This window comes from Opisthorchis viverrini, assembly GCF_000715545.1.
Source record: "Opisthorchis viverrini unplaced genomic scaffold opera_v5_14, whole genome shotgun sequence".
Taxonomy (NCBI): domain Eukaryota; kingdom Metazoa; phylum Platyhelminthes; class Trematoda; order Opisthorchiida; family Opisthorchiidae; genus Opisthorchis; species Opisthorchis viverrini.
Genome location: NW_008751670.1, coordinates 2,596,137 through 2,612,840, shown reverse-complemented (window position 1 = coordinate 2,612,840; position 16,704 = coordinate 2,596,137). Strand labels below are relative to the sequence as shown.

At 46.1% G+C, this 16,704-nt stretch overlaps 1 protein-coding gene across 1 annotated transcript in view; it reads right to left on the bottom strand.

The window, feature by feature from the left end:
* The window catches only part of T265_01349 (hypothetical protein), a gene marked incomplete at both ends in the record, with an annotated part of 73,301 nt that overhangs the window by 51,284 nt on the left and 5,313 nt on the right, over positions 1–16,704 (bottom strand). The window contains 7 exons of the mRNA XM_009165355.1: positions 1,506–1,696; positions 1,821–1,931; positions 2,528–2,667; positions 2,710–3,062; positions 4,955–5,035; positions 10,204–10,561; positions 10,753–11,030. Of these exons, the coding sequence (XP_009163619.1) occupies positions 1,506–1,696; positions 1,821–1,931; positions 2,528–2,667; positions 2,710–3,062; positions 4,955–5,035; positions 10,204–10,561; positions 10,753–11,030 (1,512 nt within the window). The remainder of the gene's footprint in view (positions 1–1,505; positions 1,697–1,820; positions 1,932–2,527; positions 2,668–2,709; positions 3,063–4,954; positions 5,036–10,203; positions 10,562–10,752; positions 11,031–16,704) is intronic.

Genomic DNA, 16,704 nt, shown 5'->3' with positions numbered 1-16,704 from the left:
TCTTAGAGTGTCCGGCTCCACCTGTTCGACTGCATGACAACAGCTCGACGACCGACGCCTGAGAGCAACACTCTAGGAGAAGCTTGGAGAGTTGATGACTAATTGTGAAAACAAATGGAACTGAGTCACTTAGTATGTTTTCCAATATCAGTGTTTTCTGATACTGGTCAGTTTGCCGTCGCGATTTGATTACGTCCATTGAAATACGTGACCGGAAATTTCGGGTGAGACAGCAACTGAAGTCGCCTGTGTCGCTCCAGGCACTGGTGCCTCTGGAGTGGCCAACGCCAACGTGTCGGTGCGATTGACGAACATAAATGGACAGATGCTGCCTATGGGAATTCAAACTCCGAAAAGGCACGCAGTAATTCCGAAAAGCTGAGTAACGCTCTCCACCATGGCCCAAAGATCAACAGATAGGTCCCTCTAAAGCTTTCGGGTTTGTTGTGGGTTCTATAAAACAGACTCGGTTTAGCATTTTTTTGTTTTTCTCGGCACCTATCCCAAGTTATGAAAGTGACCGAATAACTAGATGCTTTCTCTATCAGGAAAGTAGACTGTGATAGCAGATCACAGCGAACTGAAAGACCCAGAAGGAGCCACTTTCACGAACTGCGTTCCAGACGTCCCTTTCTGCTCTTCACTTTCCATCGGGTTTACACCCAAATTCATGGCTATCAGCCAGTGATTGCAGTGGTGTTCAGTATAAAATGCTGACTGCTGGAGGAGGAACTGAATCTATGGGTGGATGACATTGAGGAACTTGCACGTAGCACTGACTTTCAAGATATTGTTTCCACGTGGGAACTCAACCTCGGCTTTATCCAAAAGCCTGAATGTGCAGATGCAGGCGTAAGAATGCTTCTAATATGTAGATCATGAGACGGATTCCCTGCGAGGCCTTTACGTGATCTATGCAAGAAGCTATTGTTGTGATTTGGACCGATTCCTATTGATATTCAGCACGCCAAAACAACTAAGCAGCATTTTGTACCCTCCGAAAAAGTGGACTCTGTAAACAAGTGGCTCCGTGAATTTCTTAGTTGGAATGTATATGTAACTGATCTATAAGGCAGCACTGCAGTACTGTACCCGGGGCAGTATAGCTGACTGAAGCGTGCTGACGAAGATAGACGGGAGCGTGAACCAAATAATCAGCTCGCGATTAAATCTGTTTCCACATATTCAGATCAGCTCCAGGCATGAATAGTTGTCACCAATTCACATACGGGTGACTGTGTACAGCCTAGTTGAAAAATAGGTGCCACACCAACACCTGCCCTTATGGCACCCTCGCGAACCATGTGGGAAACACTGAAGCCGTTGACCGGCTATCGACCCTCCATAATAGTTATGAAAAATTCACAGCTCATGTACTTATTTTTGACATTGTCTCAATGGTTTTCGCTCCATCCACAACAGTCTTGTACTGCACACACGATATACAATGAATGTTTCATTGAAGAGAGTGTTGTTACTCGAAAATTTCGTAAGCATATACTTACACTATAAGGTGGAACCGAACACCCGATTTCATGGAGCAACAAACTGCTGACGGTCTGTGTGGTGTGTTCAACCCATAAGGAAAGCAAACACATTTTGCCTGTACGAGTGACGATGAGGAATTGGGAATCAGTCATTGTGACGATCCGGCAGCCATCAAGAGTTAGTGGTCCGCATTGAGGAACATCTTGACCTGAAGAGATACAGCAATGAAAGCATTTCGGTGGGTAAAATCAGTTCATTTGAGTGGTTGTGAAAACTACACAGGAATATTCAAAAGAGAAGAGACGAGGGTTGAAAACCAGAACGGAACTTACGCATTGGAAAGTTCGTCGTCACTTGGGCATAGCAGTTCAGCGGCAGTCCACAAGATGGGAGGGTTTGTTTCATATAGATGATGGAATTTGTTGCCAATATAAGTACACCACCTGAAACACACGGTGCTCCATTGAAAAAAGAGCTAACTGATAATAAAAATGTATCAATACTGTCTTCTTAAAACGCACTGGTCGGTGCGCAACAAAGTAGTACTCAAGTTCTCCATCTTGTTCATTACTTAGATCTATGAAAAAATTCAAATTTGAATTTGATTAAGAGTGAGATAAGGCTTCTGCGGACAGGGGATTATCTGGTGGGTGTTAAGGGTAGAAGGAAAAACCTCAAGAGAAAAAACGAGCGTAACTCGTTTTGGTTGGCATAACCAGTAGGATCTTCTAACCCAAAATGTCGTTGGCTGATGCTCCGAGTAGCCTTGTCGTTATGCGCCTTTTAACAGAGATAAATATTACGAAAATCCCAAAAAGGACAGGCTTTTTCTCATTTTTCCAACAGATACTTCGTGTTTGCGAACGGAATGATGTCTGTCTTCAGAACAGAAGATCATTAGGGTTCATGGCGAGTGACATACCTTGGTTATAGTCTGTTCCTGGACTATCACTGGAATTTTAAGTGGTCTTTTTACCCAACCACGACTAGCAGACTACTGGATTTTGTTACTACCAATCCAACCAATAAACATACTTACCAATGGGTTCGGGGACAGAGTGAACGTAAGTACAGTCATATGGCAAGGATTCTTGGAACCAAATCACCGGATTCGTCCGCTTTTGGAGATTGAACGAAAGTGCAACGATACAGCATGTGTCCCGCCTAGCTGAAACTCTGCTAAGTGGGACAATGAGATCAAATCTGTGTGGGAAGACTCACCCCGCCCATGTTCCAATTGGTTCGTACAAGACCAACAGAGTGGGTTCATAAAACCCATTCAGAAATTGCATGTCTAGCACATTGTTTATCTTTTCTCCTGTGGATGAACTCAGACAAGTGGTAAATGTGGCGAGAAGCGGGGCAGTTGCACGCCTCTCCCAGGACAAACTGCCAGCGCCGCGTGTTGTGTTATTCGTAACGGGCTTGGCCAAATATTTGTCGCCCGCTGCCAGTGCCTCGGAACGTCTGAAAGGCAGTACAGCAAGGTGACGGTCGTAGACTAGCACGACCGCACACCGTTGAAGTGGATCCACACGGAGGATGGGAAGATGAGAAAAATGCGTGCGGCCTGACTAGAAAATGTGGATAGAACAAAAGGATACGGGACTCAATAAAGTGGATGTATTCTAAGCTATAATCAAATAAACCTAAGTCTCATCCACATGGTGGCTTTATGCGCGACAACCACAAGTTTGCTTGGATTTCCAACAAGACAAGTAATCGTGCCTAGCTGCTATGCTACCCGAAGGAAGCACGAGGGCTGGGATACTACCAGGTTGCCCAAGAGTGGACAGGGAAGTCCAGAGGCAGAGGTCGGGTTCAAACCACGAACCTTCCGGTTAGTAAATTCGCGCTCTAACCACTTGAGCCATCTCGCCCACATGAGAGGTAAATAAAATAGCAAATAGTCATACAGCTATAAGAACCTTTCGGTACATAGCTGTCGTGCTAACCGAAAGACACACGAGGGTTGGGATACTGCCAGCTTGCCCAAGTCAAGAGAGGAGAAGTCGAGATGCCCCGGGTTGGGATTGAACCACCAACTTCTGACCAGTAACTACGCACCCTAAACATCGAACTACGTTGAGCTCAACTAGAGAAGTTCTCATTAATCAATGAGTGGGTCATCAAAGCAAGATTCGACCTCATCCAGTCCAGGGTCAGTTTAAACTGTCGATGGAAACTGTATGACAGGTTTAGACCAATGGTCACTAAACTATTTGCCGGTGTTGAGGCTAAAGTCATTGTTGCTTTTAGAAATGGAAAACCGATTTTTAAAAAAGATATGCTTCGACAGAGCTTAACTGTGCAGCAAGTGTGTATATAGATAACCCAAACAAGCAAACTGAAAAGAAAAGCAAATGACCGGTGGTTTACAAGGTCAACTGACTAGAGGAGGGACCAAATATATCGCAGTGCTTGCGGTTCAGAAGAATTCGTGAGATGCGCACTGTCCTGGATCCTCAACATGGGTGATTCAGCTGTACAAAGCCTATCGGCTTTTCAGCTTAGAGTGGTTTTACTTACTGGACGAAATCTCAATCGAAATGTCCCAGAATTTCGTGATGTTCACGCTGATTGCTTCCAGTACGGAAGGAATAGTGCATGGCTTCATTTACAGGACGAAATTCAAGCCGAAAACTCACATGTCCCCCACGCTACCGGCAAGTACAAAAGTCCAAATGTGAAACAGATGGGGTAAGTGGAGTTGGTGATGAGCTAAGCAGCACCAACGTAACCCAAGTGGCTTACCACAAATGCATCGATCGATTTAACGCTCATATAGAAAACAGGGAAGTTCATAAATTATGGATATCTGGAAACAAGTTAGCAGCGACGTGCTTAATTGCGTATTCTCAAGATAATTTGTCAGTGTGTAGTTGTCATGGGATTTCAGAAATCTGAATGAGCAACCCAATGGATAGATAAGCATTGTCGATTGTTGCTTGCATATGTGTAGCAACGTGTTATATATCCTGTGAGGAACCAAGGGCTAATAAGCCGACAAGTAATTTGCGTCCATGAACAAGTGATAATGAAACCAGTGAGGAAGTCAAACCATGGCCCTTTCAGTCCACACGCCTACATCATCAGAGCTAAATCGGGCTGCCTTATTACCCGGCTTTTGGTAAGACATGAGGAGCGTTCTAATACGAAAAACTAATAACATGGGGTTTGTTGACAAAGTGTTGTGGGACTCAAAAACCCATCCTTATGAGGCCTTTCGATCCCATTTAAACACGCTAGGTGGGCGTAGACGGTCAATGGTTCCAGGCTGTTGACCACAGGACCACATACGGTTTACCAGCAATGAGCAGCTGGTGTGTTTGTTCTAGGGATCCAATAGTTGGTTTCGATTAAAATTTGCGCATTTTAATTTTGAGTTGATTGGAATGAGACCTACTCACTGGCAGACTAATCCTTATCTCCATGACGAAAGCTAACAGTATTTACGAAAACTTACCTTTAGGTTTTCGAACTCGTAGTTGTGTAAAGATAGTGTTTTCAATTCATACTGGACTGGATCAAACCCCATCACAGCAACCTGCCAAGAAAAAGTTATTCATACTCAACATAACTAAACTACTTTAGCTTCGGTAAAGCTAAGCAAGAGTGAATCCAACCTGTCACCAACAAAATGAACCGAGACGATGTCCACAATATCCTCATATACACACGAAGTTGCAATCCAGTTCAGGTGCATTTTTCCAGAATCACTAGAATGAGGTGATGACGGGGTGAGGGTAACTCACTTCTCCTTCAGGGTGTATATATCGATAAAGCAACCTCTTGTGACTACGAGATTCCTCGTTCTCGGATTAGTCAGGTGGCAATAGAGACAATGGTCAACGGCAGTTGGTGGAGAGATATGTTTGAACAGGGCACTGAAAGTCGTTGGTTTTGTGGGGTCCGCCAACAGGTTGGGAGCCGCCATTGGAATGAAAGTCACCCTCGCTGAGCCACAATATTGGTATCAGTTCTTTGGGCAAGAGTGCCTAAAGAAAGGGTTCGTTTTGAGTGAAAAAAACCTGAAACTGATAAAAGATACTATGTTTGATCCATACAACCAGAGTCAAAGGTATTGTACTGGAACCAGTAATATCTATCAACGACTTAGCAATTCTGAGGGCGGGATAGCTCAGTGGTTAGAGCGCGAACTTACTGACCGGGAGGTCCGTGGTTCGGACCCGATATCTGCATCTCGACTTGTCCTGTCTAGGCTTGAGCAACATGGCAGCCAGGGACCGAAAGGGTGCTATAGCTGAACGATTTTTCTGTCATTTTACTCCATGGTTTATTGGGTGACAGTAACTATGCGAAACAGTGGGTCTCCATAACATACTGCATCCACGTCATTCAGGTTCCTAAATTCGCGCACACCCCAAAACGCCATTATCTGTTTTGACTTGTAACCGCGGTCTATCAGATGTGCATGAAAAGTAGGTACAATAACAATGTTACAAGATACACGTGGAAATGTAGGGCTGGAGTGGAACAGTACTTCTAAGGCAGCATTTTATTCTTCCATCGCCATATTGTTTCAGTATAGCATCATTATTTCTGACTCAACCTAAGGTCTAAACACAGTTCCAACGTCCGCGTATTAAACGTCAGTTCACCTAATTATCTGGTAATTTCACACAAACCGAACGGTTGAAAGGAATTGAAGATAAGTTTTTACACCGGTGTAGTCAGTGATTTCGATGGGAACAACCATGTGCATTTGACCGGGTCTGAGGCTTCCCTGAATGAGTACGCAAAACAGTCCGGTCGTTTTCAGGTTTCTGAAAACAGTGGCAGTGTGAGTGATGTATCAGGGTTCAGTTGGGACTCACACATGGTTGGCAGATGTGAGGACAATAAGAAAAGATAATCGTTCGGCCGCAACATCCTTTCGGTGCCTGGTTGTCATGCCACCAGAATGAAGCACAAAGGCCGGCATAGTGCCAGGCTGCTCAAGCCAAGATAGCAGAAGTCGAGATGAACAGGTCGGGTTCCAACCACGGACCTTCCGGTTAGTGAATTCGAGCTCTAACCACTGAGCCATCTGACAACAGTAAACATCTGTTAGATGCCCGCGGGTGCTTCAATATAATTACGAGTGTGTAGCAGGTGATCGGTCTGGTATGTGTGTACTGCATTCTTCTCAGATAATGACCAGCTACCGAAACCCCTACCGACAGTCCTAGGTAACTTCTGGCAATCGTTTCCGTCAAGGTAAGAGACGAAAGCGGGTATTCGATGCTTAAGTTGGATTGAGAATCCGGATTGTATCCAGGCGAAACAGCCAAACCTCCAAGATAAAGAAGCACTCCTTGCTCCCGATTCAGAGATACTATATTGTTCACCAGCAGATACATGGGTTGTTGGGTGCTCCGGGCATTCTTTCATCTAAAGGACTTACGAACTGACGTGAATTACAAACCTCGCGTTTCGTCCTTCTGCTATACTCAAGCAAAGGATCTCAGCGAAGCCCAAGAAGTCAGTCGACCTCCTCGATCTGGGTAACTTGAAAGTATTCTACCCGCACAAATACATGGACTTACAATTCCATAAGCCCAAATCTCACGCTCTATAACCCTAGCTAATACTCGATATTAACGCGGGATAGGTGCGGATGGAAACCCGTCTCCATGAACCAAATGCTAATGCAGTTTTAGGGGACCTGAGTTCATTTTAGCCCCCAGTCTTTCAAACATCTGTTCAATCTAATTTGACTAGCACCACTGGTTAAACCTGTATTTCTTTCGAAGGCTGTTGGAAGTTGCTGACTCCTTTGATATACCATAGTGGACGAAACAAAAAACCACGGTGGCGAACCGCAACAGCTGGCGAAAACCCAAATCCACGAAGCCGGGTTCGGTGGAGCAACTCGAAGAAATTTTACAGCGAAAACTGAAGCAACCTAAACACAGGTGGATCTTTCTCGTACGCTCGTAGCGTAGTTGGACTGACTGCTCCTTCGTTCTGTTCCAGGTTTCACTTGCACAATTCTGGTGATATGAAGGCTGCTGCAGCTGGATATGCCGTGGTGGGTATTATGTTGAGTAATCTAGCGGGATTGTGTGTAGGTGAGTGGACATTCACTGACAGTCACTTATGCGCGGTTCGTTTAGCAGCGTCTATGAAATAGTCTCGATAAAGTGAGGTTCATCGAACCATGTTTCTTATGTCTGACCGTAGCTCTGAGTCTGCCAAAGACAGTTTCCATACTCCTTTACAATGGGCTAAAAGCTCGTTGTGGTTTGCTGGTGATATGAACGCTCAGATAGGTGGGTTAAGTGCCACTGAGATCCAAATTGGTGGTCATATCGGGGTGGATATGAGATGCAAGGACAATCGAGAGGGTGGGTCTCAGAAAGGTGCCAATAATAGATTTATCCCGGAGCAGCGGAAACGTGGTGCCTGCTGACGCTCTAGGTATTCTCTAATTACGGACTAAAAGCCCACCTCCAGGTGGACAAATGGACAGATTCGGCGGTCCTGAGGCTCACTTTGGTGGTCACTTTGAATCGGACATGAGAAAAAGGAACAGAGGAGAACACATGCACGTGTGCTAATCGAAGACTTCTTTTGCAGTACCAAGTTCCTGAATAGCGAAAATCATTTGACTATGCGGTGACCACCAGTGAACCAGCTCCGAAATCAAACAGGCCACCGCGTCAACAGGTACTGGTGGTGGGGGTCGCCTTCCGCTCCTTCTAGAATGGCAGCGTGGACTGCAATCAGGTACTCATCCACCGCCGCCTTTCATCGCGATCATCAAGTCCATGCAAAACGCCCACATCTCGCTAAATCATTGAAAAGGTAGTGGACCCAAAAATCAGACGAACCTCTCAAGAGAATAAAAAATAACCGTTCATCTGTAACATCCTTCAGGTGCCCGAAGGATGCACGTGAGTGGCGGTAACCGCTTGAATAACTGGAGGTTTCTGAGGGGTTTCACCAGTGGGGTTGCCCAATAAGTTACGCATCCCGCAAATCGCCCAGGCTTCTTGATCGATGCATGTGTAGGTGAAGCACGAAAAGCGATCGATCACTGTACAATACTTGAGCCGGAACACGGCTACACCGAAGTCTGGAAGATATTGGCCCGCAGGTTCGGCAACCCCTCGACGATCGCAAGACAGTATATTGCGGCAGTCACAACCGGACCGCCCATCAAACCGAACGACGGCAGCTCACTACTCAGGCCGGCCGACACAATGAAGGCTTGTTGGTTGGTACTCTCGCAACTGAACTACTCATCAGAGCTTAATACTAGAACAACCATAGGCGCCATTATTGGCCGCTTTCCGACTGCTATCCAGTCACAGTGGTTCGACCGGGCTTCGGAAATCCTCAGGAAGAACCGAGAGCCCAGTTTCGTCGATCTGACTGATTATGTTCTAGACGGAGCAGATGCGTTATCAGTTAGAGAGTCTTATTTGCCGAATGTTTGGTCTGCTTCAGAAGGGTGCCAATAATAGACTGATCCCGGAGCAGCGGAAATCGCTCGACGTGGTGCCTGCTGACGCTCTAGGTACTCTCTAATTACGGACTAAAAGCCCACCTCCAGGTGGACAAATGGACAGATTCGGCGGTCCCGAGGCTCACTTTGGTGGTCACTTTGAATCGGACATGAGAAAAAGGAACAGAGGAGAACACATGCACGTGTGCTAATCGAAGACTTCTTTTGCAGTACCAAGTTCCTGAATAGCGAAAATCATTTGACTATGCGGTGACCACCAGTGAACCAGCTCCGAAATCAAACAGGCCACCGCGTCAACAGGTACTGGTGGTGGGGGTCGCCTTCCGCTCCTTCTAGAATGGCAGCGTGGACTGCAATCAGGTACTCATCCACCGCCGCCTTTCATCGCGATCATCAAGTCCATGCAAAACGCCCACATCTCGCTAAATCATTGAAAAGGTAGTGGACCCAAAAATCAGACGAACCTCTCAAGAGAATAAAAAATAACCGTTCATCTGTAACATCCTTCAGGTGCCCGAAGGATGCACGTGAGTGGCATACTGCCAGGTTGCTCAAGCCTAGACAGCACAAGTCGAGGTGAATAAATCGGGTTCGAAACACGGACCTTCAGGTCAGTAAATTCGCTCACTGTCAGAACGGGCTCATTGAATGTCTGCTAGGTAGTCCCATGTCGGACAGTAACGGCCACTGGGAACAGATATTCACAGCGCTACTCAACACCGGAATATTTGTCTGTGGCACAACCCAGCCAACCTCATTCAAATGTGAGATTTGTGTGTCGTAGGACCGTGGCTTTACTGGGAGCTTGACGGCTGATTCCTCCCGGCCGCAACCACAACTCAACCCGACGTATCAACAGACGGTAGATGAAACTGAGCGTCAGCGGAGAAAGAGAAACTCGGTGGACCAGGAAGGCCGAAGGAATGGAAGGTGAGAAAAATGCTGGAAGTGTCCACGGGCTGTTCTACTTGATTCCTTCGACCAGTTCTTATAAGCATCGCGCCAGAAAAATTATCAGGGACCAAAATGGCTCTTTGATACCCAGCAAACGAAAACGTTTGGACAATTGAACGCAGTGCTTCGAACAACAATCCAGTTGGCCACCTGCTTCTAATCCGGTTTGCCGGCCTCCAACAGAAGTGAACCGTGAAAATGGAGCCCCATTCAGCCTCACAAGCGTTCGAATGTATAGTTCTATTCCAGCGTCACAGTGCTCCTGGTCCTGATGGCCTTCCACCTACTCTGTTACAGGATGGCGGCGAATTCCTCGGCCATTCCTGTTTAACCTGATAGCGCCTCTCTGAAGGGGTTCCACCCAGACAACTCGGATGAGTCAGTAATTTTAAAAGAGGGTCGTTCAGCTGTAACACCCTTCCGGTGTCTAGCTGCCATGCAGGAAGCACGAGGACTGGAATAATGCCAGGTTGCCCAAGCCTAGACAGGGGAAGTTGAGAGACAGAGGTCGGGTTCCAACCACTTGAGCCATCTCTACATTCGGGGGGAGTACCCGCTCTCTCTTTAAAAGAGGGTACTCCCAATGAATGTAGCAACCACATGGGTGGTAGTTTGGCTTCCGTTGTAACAGGACCTCTGGCGTCACTGATCCTTCACGATCTTACGGCGGCACGTGAAGCACGTGTACATCAAGCGGGACTTCAACCTGCGTCCATCGTATCTTCACACGCTGTCAGGTGTTAGAGTAACGTCATGTGTATTGAAAACCCATAAACTTGGTGTCTTGACTTCAAGGGTGTGTTTGTTTCTATCAATCGATAAGTGCTGTTATGCACACTTGCTTAGCAGGACGCATCCCAAATGTTCGTGAACATAATCCGGTCCCTTTATTCACACGGCTCCGACTATGCAAGTGTATGATAGTTTCTCCAAAAGCTCTTTTACAAAACGTGATGTACCACAGGGATGTCCACTCTCTCCGTTCTTGGTCAAAGTCGTTGTCGATGAAATAATGAGGCAAACGCTGGAAGGTCTCCAAGACCCCGGTGTTCAAATCGCTGCTGGCGAGAACCTTGATGATCCGTAGTACGAAAACGAGGGTGAAGAACAAGTCCTGTTAAACAAAGCGACTATGATCGTATTATCAGAATGCGTCTTTCACCTTCAATGTACGAAGTCATGCTTCACAATATGCAGTATTCGAAAATACCCCCGTAAAATTCAAGAAGCACTGGAGAATTTTACATACTTCGGGAGTTGAATTATCTCTGGCTGAAGTGTTTAATGAAATCAGTGTTAGAATCTCAAAGACCCAAATCACGATTGCTAATTTGCGCCACTTGTTGAGTCAGAAAGGTATATTACTGCGTCGCAAGGGTTGCGTGTAAGAGGCTACAGTAAGGGTTGTGCTGTTATATTATGGTGAGACATGAACTCTGAGGACATACGATGTGAACTGTCTTGTTTTTTACCACTGATGCGTTAGAAGCGTTGCTGACGTCGGATATCTTCAAAGAATTCGTAACGATGCAATTAGAAAACGGGTAGTTGGTCGCGTAAGGGAAACCTATGTTGCAGAAGACACCTTGTATACAAACTACATTGGCTCGGCGATGTGCTACGCATGCCAACACACCATCTACTGACGCGAATGTTGTAGCTCCTTCAGAATGGCGTGATGGACATCGTATGACATGGGAAGATGTGAAAGATATTACGACGAGTTTGGGTGTTGTTAGCGCGGTGCACCTTTGAAGGTGAGGTCCCCGTGACCATTCCTGTGCTTGACTGTAATCGGTGCATGAAATGGCGTCTGGTGAATGTCACTGGCGTCCGTTATGTCAGTTCTATTATAGATTGCCTGATTGAGAGCTTGTCGGTGTAGGCACCTCAGAATGCTTGTGATAGTCTAGCAGCAGGTTTCGTCCATTAATCACTCTTTTTCTCATCTTTTCACCCCAAGGCTTTAAATATAATTAGAAAAACTCTGTGACTTCTCGACAGCGAAGCGTCAGTGTCAATAGTGATGTCGCTTTCTCTGATCATCAGGGATAAGTGACGTGGTTTGTTACCGCAGAGATTGCAAAAAAAATTCATGGTCTCCAAACCATTTAGAGATATGGTGGGAACATCGGACTGGTAATGCTGCCATGCCCCCAAGCGAGATGGCCCAAGTGGTTAGAGCGCGAATTTACTGACCGGAAGGTCCGTGGTTCAAATCCGACCTCCGCCACTCGAGTTCCCCTGTCTAGGCTTGGGCAACCTGGCAGTATCTAAGCCCTCGTGCTTCCTTCGGGTGGCATGGCAGCAAGGCATCGGAAGGGTGCTACAGCTGAACGTTGAACGTCCCCAGCTGAGGAATTCTACAAAAGCGAATGAGTTATTTGAGCTTCACGGATTATGCTGGTAAGAGCATTTACTTTGCAGGACAAAAACGTCTACCTCGCAGAGTTCTTTGGCCTATACCCGTATCCACTGGAAGCAATCTGGGGTGGAAACCTTGTAACCTGGTAGTGAAGTATATAGGCCCTAACGAGTAAACCCATTCGGGACAACATTCACCGCCTCCGGAATAGGGACACCAAGATCCAATCAATCCACGATTAGTGACACTGGTAGACATGGCTTAATCTCGAAGTGACGCTCGTGCATCAAAGCCGCACTTTGTACTGCAAGTGTAGAGCACTTAAAAACCGTGAGACGGAATCAGTAAGGTTATCTAATTTTGTTACACATTTATGGGATTATATTCCAAAGGAGCTATGCTGCATGTGCATTCGATGTCTGTGAGAAAACGCCACTTCGGACCCACGTGTGTCAAAATTATAAGTTTAAAACTATACGCAATGTGTTACAAACCTTTCAAGTAGATACGACCATATCACCGTGGATTTGGATTAAGAACAAAACAACAACCGATGGATGGAACAGATGGATAATAATCATTCAGCTGTAACACCCTTTCAGTGCCTGGCTGCCATGCAACCCAAAGGAAGGACGAGGGCTGGGATAGTGCCGGGTTGCCTAAACCTAGACAGGGGAAGTCGAGAGACAGAGGTCAGGTTCGAACCACAGACCTTTTGGTCAGTAAATTCGCAGTCTAACCACTTGAGCCATCTCGCCTCTTACGTTCAACTTAAAGAAAGCAAGTAAGCAGGACAGGCCTGAACTGGGATGAGGTGCTTCTTCCTTAAGAAGCTAATGTCGTATGAAATTTTAGGCAGAGTTTGGGTTTTAGAAGCCTGTTCAATAAGAGAATCATGAACGAGAAGAAAGGCCCCGGGTCGTGCACCCTCTTAGGGCCAACAACAGCAAGGTTGCGGTTTAAAAAAAACTGGTAAAGGAGCATTCCTGTGAGAAAGTGAGCATTATGAGGCAGGGAAGCCAGTAATTTGGGAGAGGAAGAATGAACTGAAATAACCTCCCCGGTAGAATGGGTAAAGGAGTAATCAAATGATTCTAGCTGTTATCCGCTGAACATTCTTTAAGATAGATGATTTCCATTTAACCTGTGTTCTGAAAGAGGCCCAATATACGCAGAATACAGTGTCGGTAACCTTTGGGGATCAACGAATGGTACGGTCAGTGAGTGGATGGATGAGCTCAAGAAGGCTTATCGGCCGCAAGGTCTGTGTCTCGAACCCGACTTCGGCATCTCGAGTGTTCGTCTAGGCTTGGGAAAACTGACATCAAAACAGCCCCCATGCATCCTTCAGGTGGCATGGCGTCTACGCACTTAAACGCTGTCACAGCTGAACTGTTATTATTATTATCATTATTATTATTATTAATATTAATATTATCAGCATTATTATTAATAATGAGGCGGATCAACTGTGGCCTTGGCAAAAGTAGGACCACACACGACGGGCGAGGGTCACCGGATTTCTACATGCCAATCCATATTTTTTCCCCGAAGACTAGGATCGTGCCTGTTTCAGAAATAAGCAAGTCTGCAGAAAGCCACATACAGTTTCGTTTCTGTCAGCTTTACCGTTCACAATGGGGCCCAGCCACGACCGAAAAACCCAACCCGCACGTGATTGGCCGGAATACTGGACGCCTGCCGGTCAAGTACCAAGGCTCTGGTTGGCCTGGTTGGTGTACCTAATCATGACGCAGGATGAGTTGAATGTTAGTGAGTCCTCTCTGAAAACGCTAGCTTCGAATGATCAAAACAATAACTGCGCTGGGTCGCTAGCGCTGTTACAATTATCACACGGGAGTCCATGATATCTATCGAACCTAATCAGCTTTGATATTTATTGCAACACCAACAAAACAGGTTAGAAGGAGCACCGCGTAGGCTCCTTGAATTACTGACTCAGAGACTGTACACCAACAGCCAGTACCATTGTAACAATGGATACTACTCATGAGGCATGCGAGTAATATGTTTTCTCCTAACTCCGCATTACGTCCACAGGAAAGTGAGGTTCATTACGGAATTTGTGGAATTGCCTTGAAGCATTCGTTTGAGTGCTAGTCAATTAATACCCAGGAAAGTTCAAAAAGACGCGTTCAAGAACTAGATAGATATCCAGTTTTATAAACAAGATGCGTATGAGAGTTTCGGTTTCCTGTTCAGTAATCTGCAAATGTCCAGTTGGTGTTTTATAATAAATAGCTCCTCAGAAGAGGCGACCCTTTCTCCGGTAAACCTCCTGTTTCTGCAGATGCTGCAACGTGGCCCCGATTCCGGAGTTCATATTCCACCCCCTGTCTGGTCACACATGTGACTAGTGTTTCAGGCGGTACAAGGGCATGTTTGAAACGGATTTTTCAAAATTCGATGAGGGACGCAAGTTGAGATTATTGCTGCAAGAACGTGGCACACAGCGGACATGACATGATCGACAACTTCGCCCTTCTGAGGCTGTCGGTCGAATTAAGCGTTTATGGAATGTTTGCAGATATTCGGTGATCGTACATCACAGTACAGTTTTCGCCATCAAGAAGGATGGCAGCGATTTCAACGCGTTAACCACTGTCATCAGTCAAAGCTAAGATTACTGTTGAAAACCAGTTAAAGTGACTCATTTCCGTGTGCGGCCGTTAGTTGTCCCAGCCTCACACAAACGAGCAGGATGCTGATATGACGTAGCAGAGACTCACCCCCGAATACCAGCACCACATAAACTTATGGATGCCATGAGATATGCTCAGTAAATCAGTTACCATCAGTCACAACTCAGCTCCTAGGAAAGCCCGACGATACTCCCGGTCGAAAGCAGGGCAAACCTCTTGCGAGTTACTGGCATTGTGTGAGTGGCATTTTGCTCCTTGTTTCCGGTTGAGGCGTCACAAATATTCTGGACGTGATTGTTCTGACTAGAAAGGTTTGTGTGAATCCTAGATGACACGCCTGCCGACATACTACCATGCAGCACATAAAGCAGCGGTCCAACTTGATAACTTGGTTCAAAAGAAATCTTATCTACCGAAGGAATTCTGCGACCCTTTCAACCACATCGGCGTCTGTTTTCAGATTTATACACTACATTGCATAGTAAACGGGCGTGAAAAAATGGTAAATCTTATGCAAGACCTACTAATCAACGAGCCACAACGCCTGTGCTGTAAGCCGGAATCAGCTGTCAGGTTTGGTTGTTCCATAACTTGGAACGGCTCGAAGGCTAGAGCCACATGCTACCTAACGTATTGCGCCAAACTTGATCTCATTAGATTGGTTTGAACCACCAAGCTGACTAGCTTGAAAAAGTCTAATAGCCCTAATCGCAACCGCACGTGCGAATCACCAGGGATGATGAGACTTGCCTCTTGAAGCATTCGTCCGAGGACTTCCCGCATCGCTATGAACCCTTATTTACAAAGGGCTTAGAAGGTGTACAAAGACGAGATCCTTGCCGTGCTTTCTTTTCAATGCCAGACAGATTCTCAACCCGAAATGCCCAGTTTGGCATGCAGTCACGTCCATCAATTACCGGGAACAGGACTGATTGCGAAAGCTGGTGTTTTCTAAACAGCCAACTGTGCTGCAACAGCCGCACCGATCGTAAAGGTGAAGAAGGCCAATGGCATCATTCACCGATCTTAACACTGCAGCGGATTCACATGAACTCGCTCTGCCTCTTCCAGATAACTTCCTTGCCAGAATTAATGAGGGAAAATGTTTCACGAATATGTATTTGGCCAAGGCATATACCCTGGATTACGCCGTGGAGGAGTCCCGAAATCTCATGATCATCAACACGTACCGCAGTCTGTTACTGTGCTTGACTGCCATTAGATCGCCAGCTGTATTTCAACAGGTTGTGAATATGATAACAAGGGATGTCACAGTTTTGACATCTCTTGGATGATTATATCATCACCGGCGAATTTTGGCAACGCCTTGAATAAGTGTTCGGTCCCATTTAAGGGTATATATTCGGGAGTGACAAGAAAGATATACCTAGAGCTCTAGAGCTCGTTTCTACCCACTAGGTACCACCACCGAGCGCCACTTAAACATCTACTCAGTAAGCACCACAGTTGAAAATGGTCGGAAGAACACCAAAGCGCATTTGAATATGTTGAATATATACTGAGTTCCGATTTGCTTCCCACCCGCTACAATCCGTCACTTGAAATATTTGTGGCATCCGAGGCTTCAAATTAAGACCGGACGCTTACCGGGTGAAGGCAAATTCAGGAAAGGAAGGTGTTGATTCCCCGTGTGAATCAACGGTGAACAAGGGTAACTTTCCTTGTTTTCTGACTACTCACGAGTAACATGACTTACACCTGTTTATTATGACACCGTTTCGTTTTCTTGCTGCTCGTTT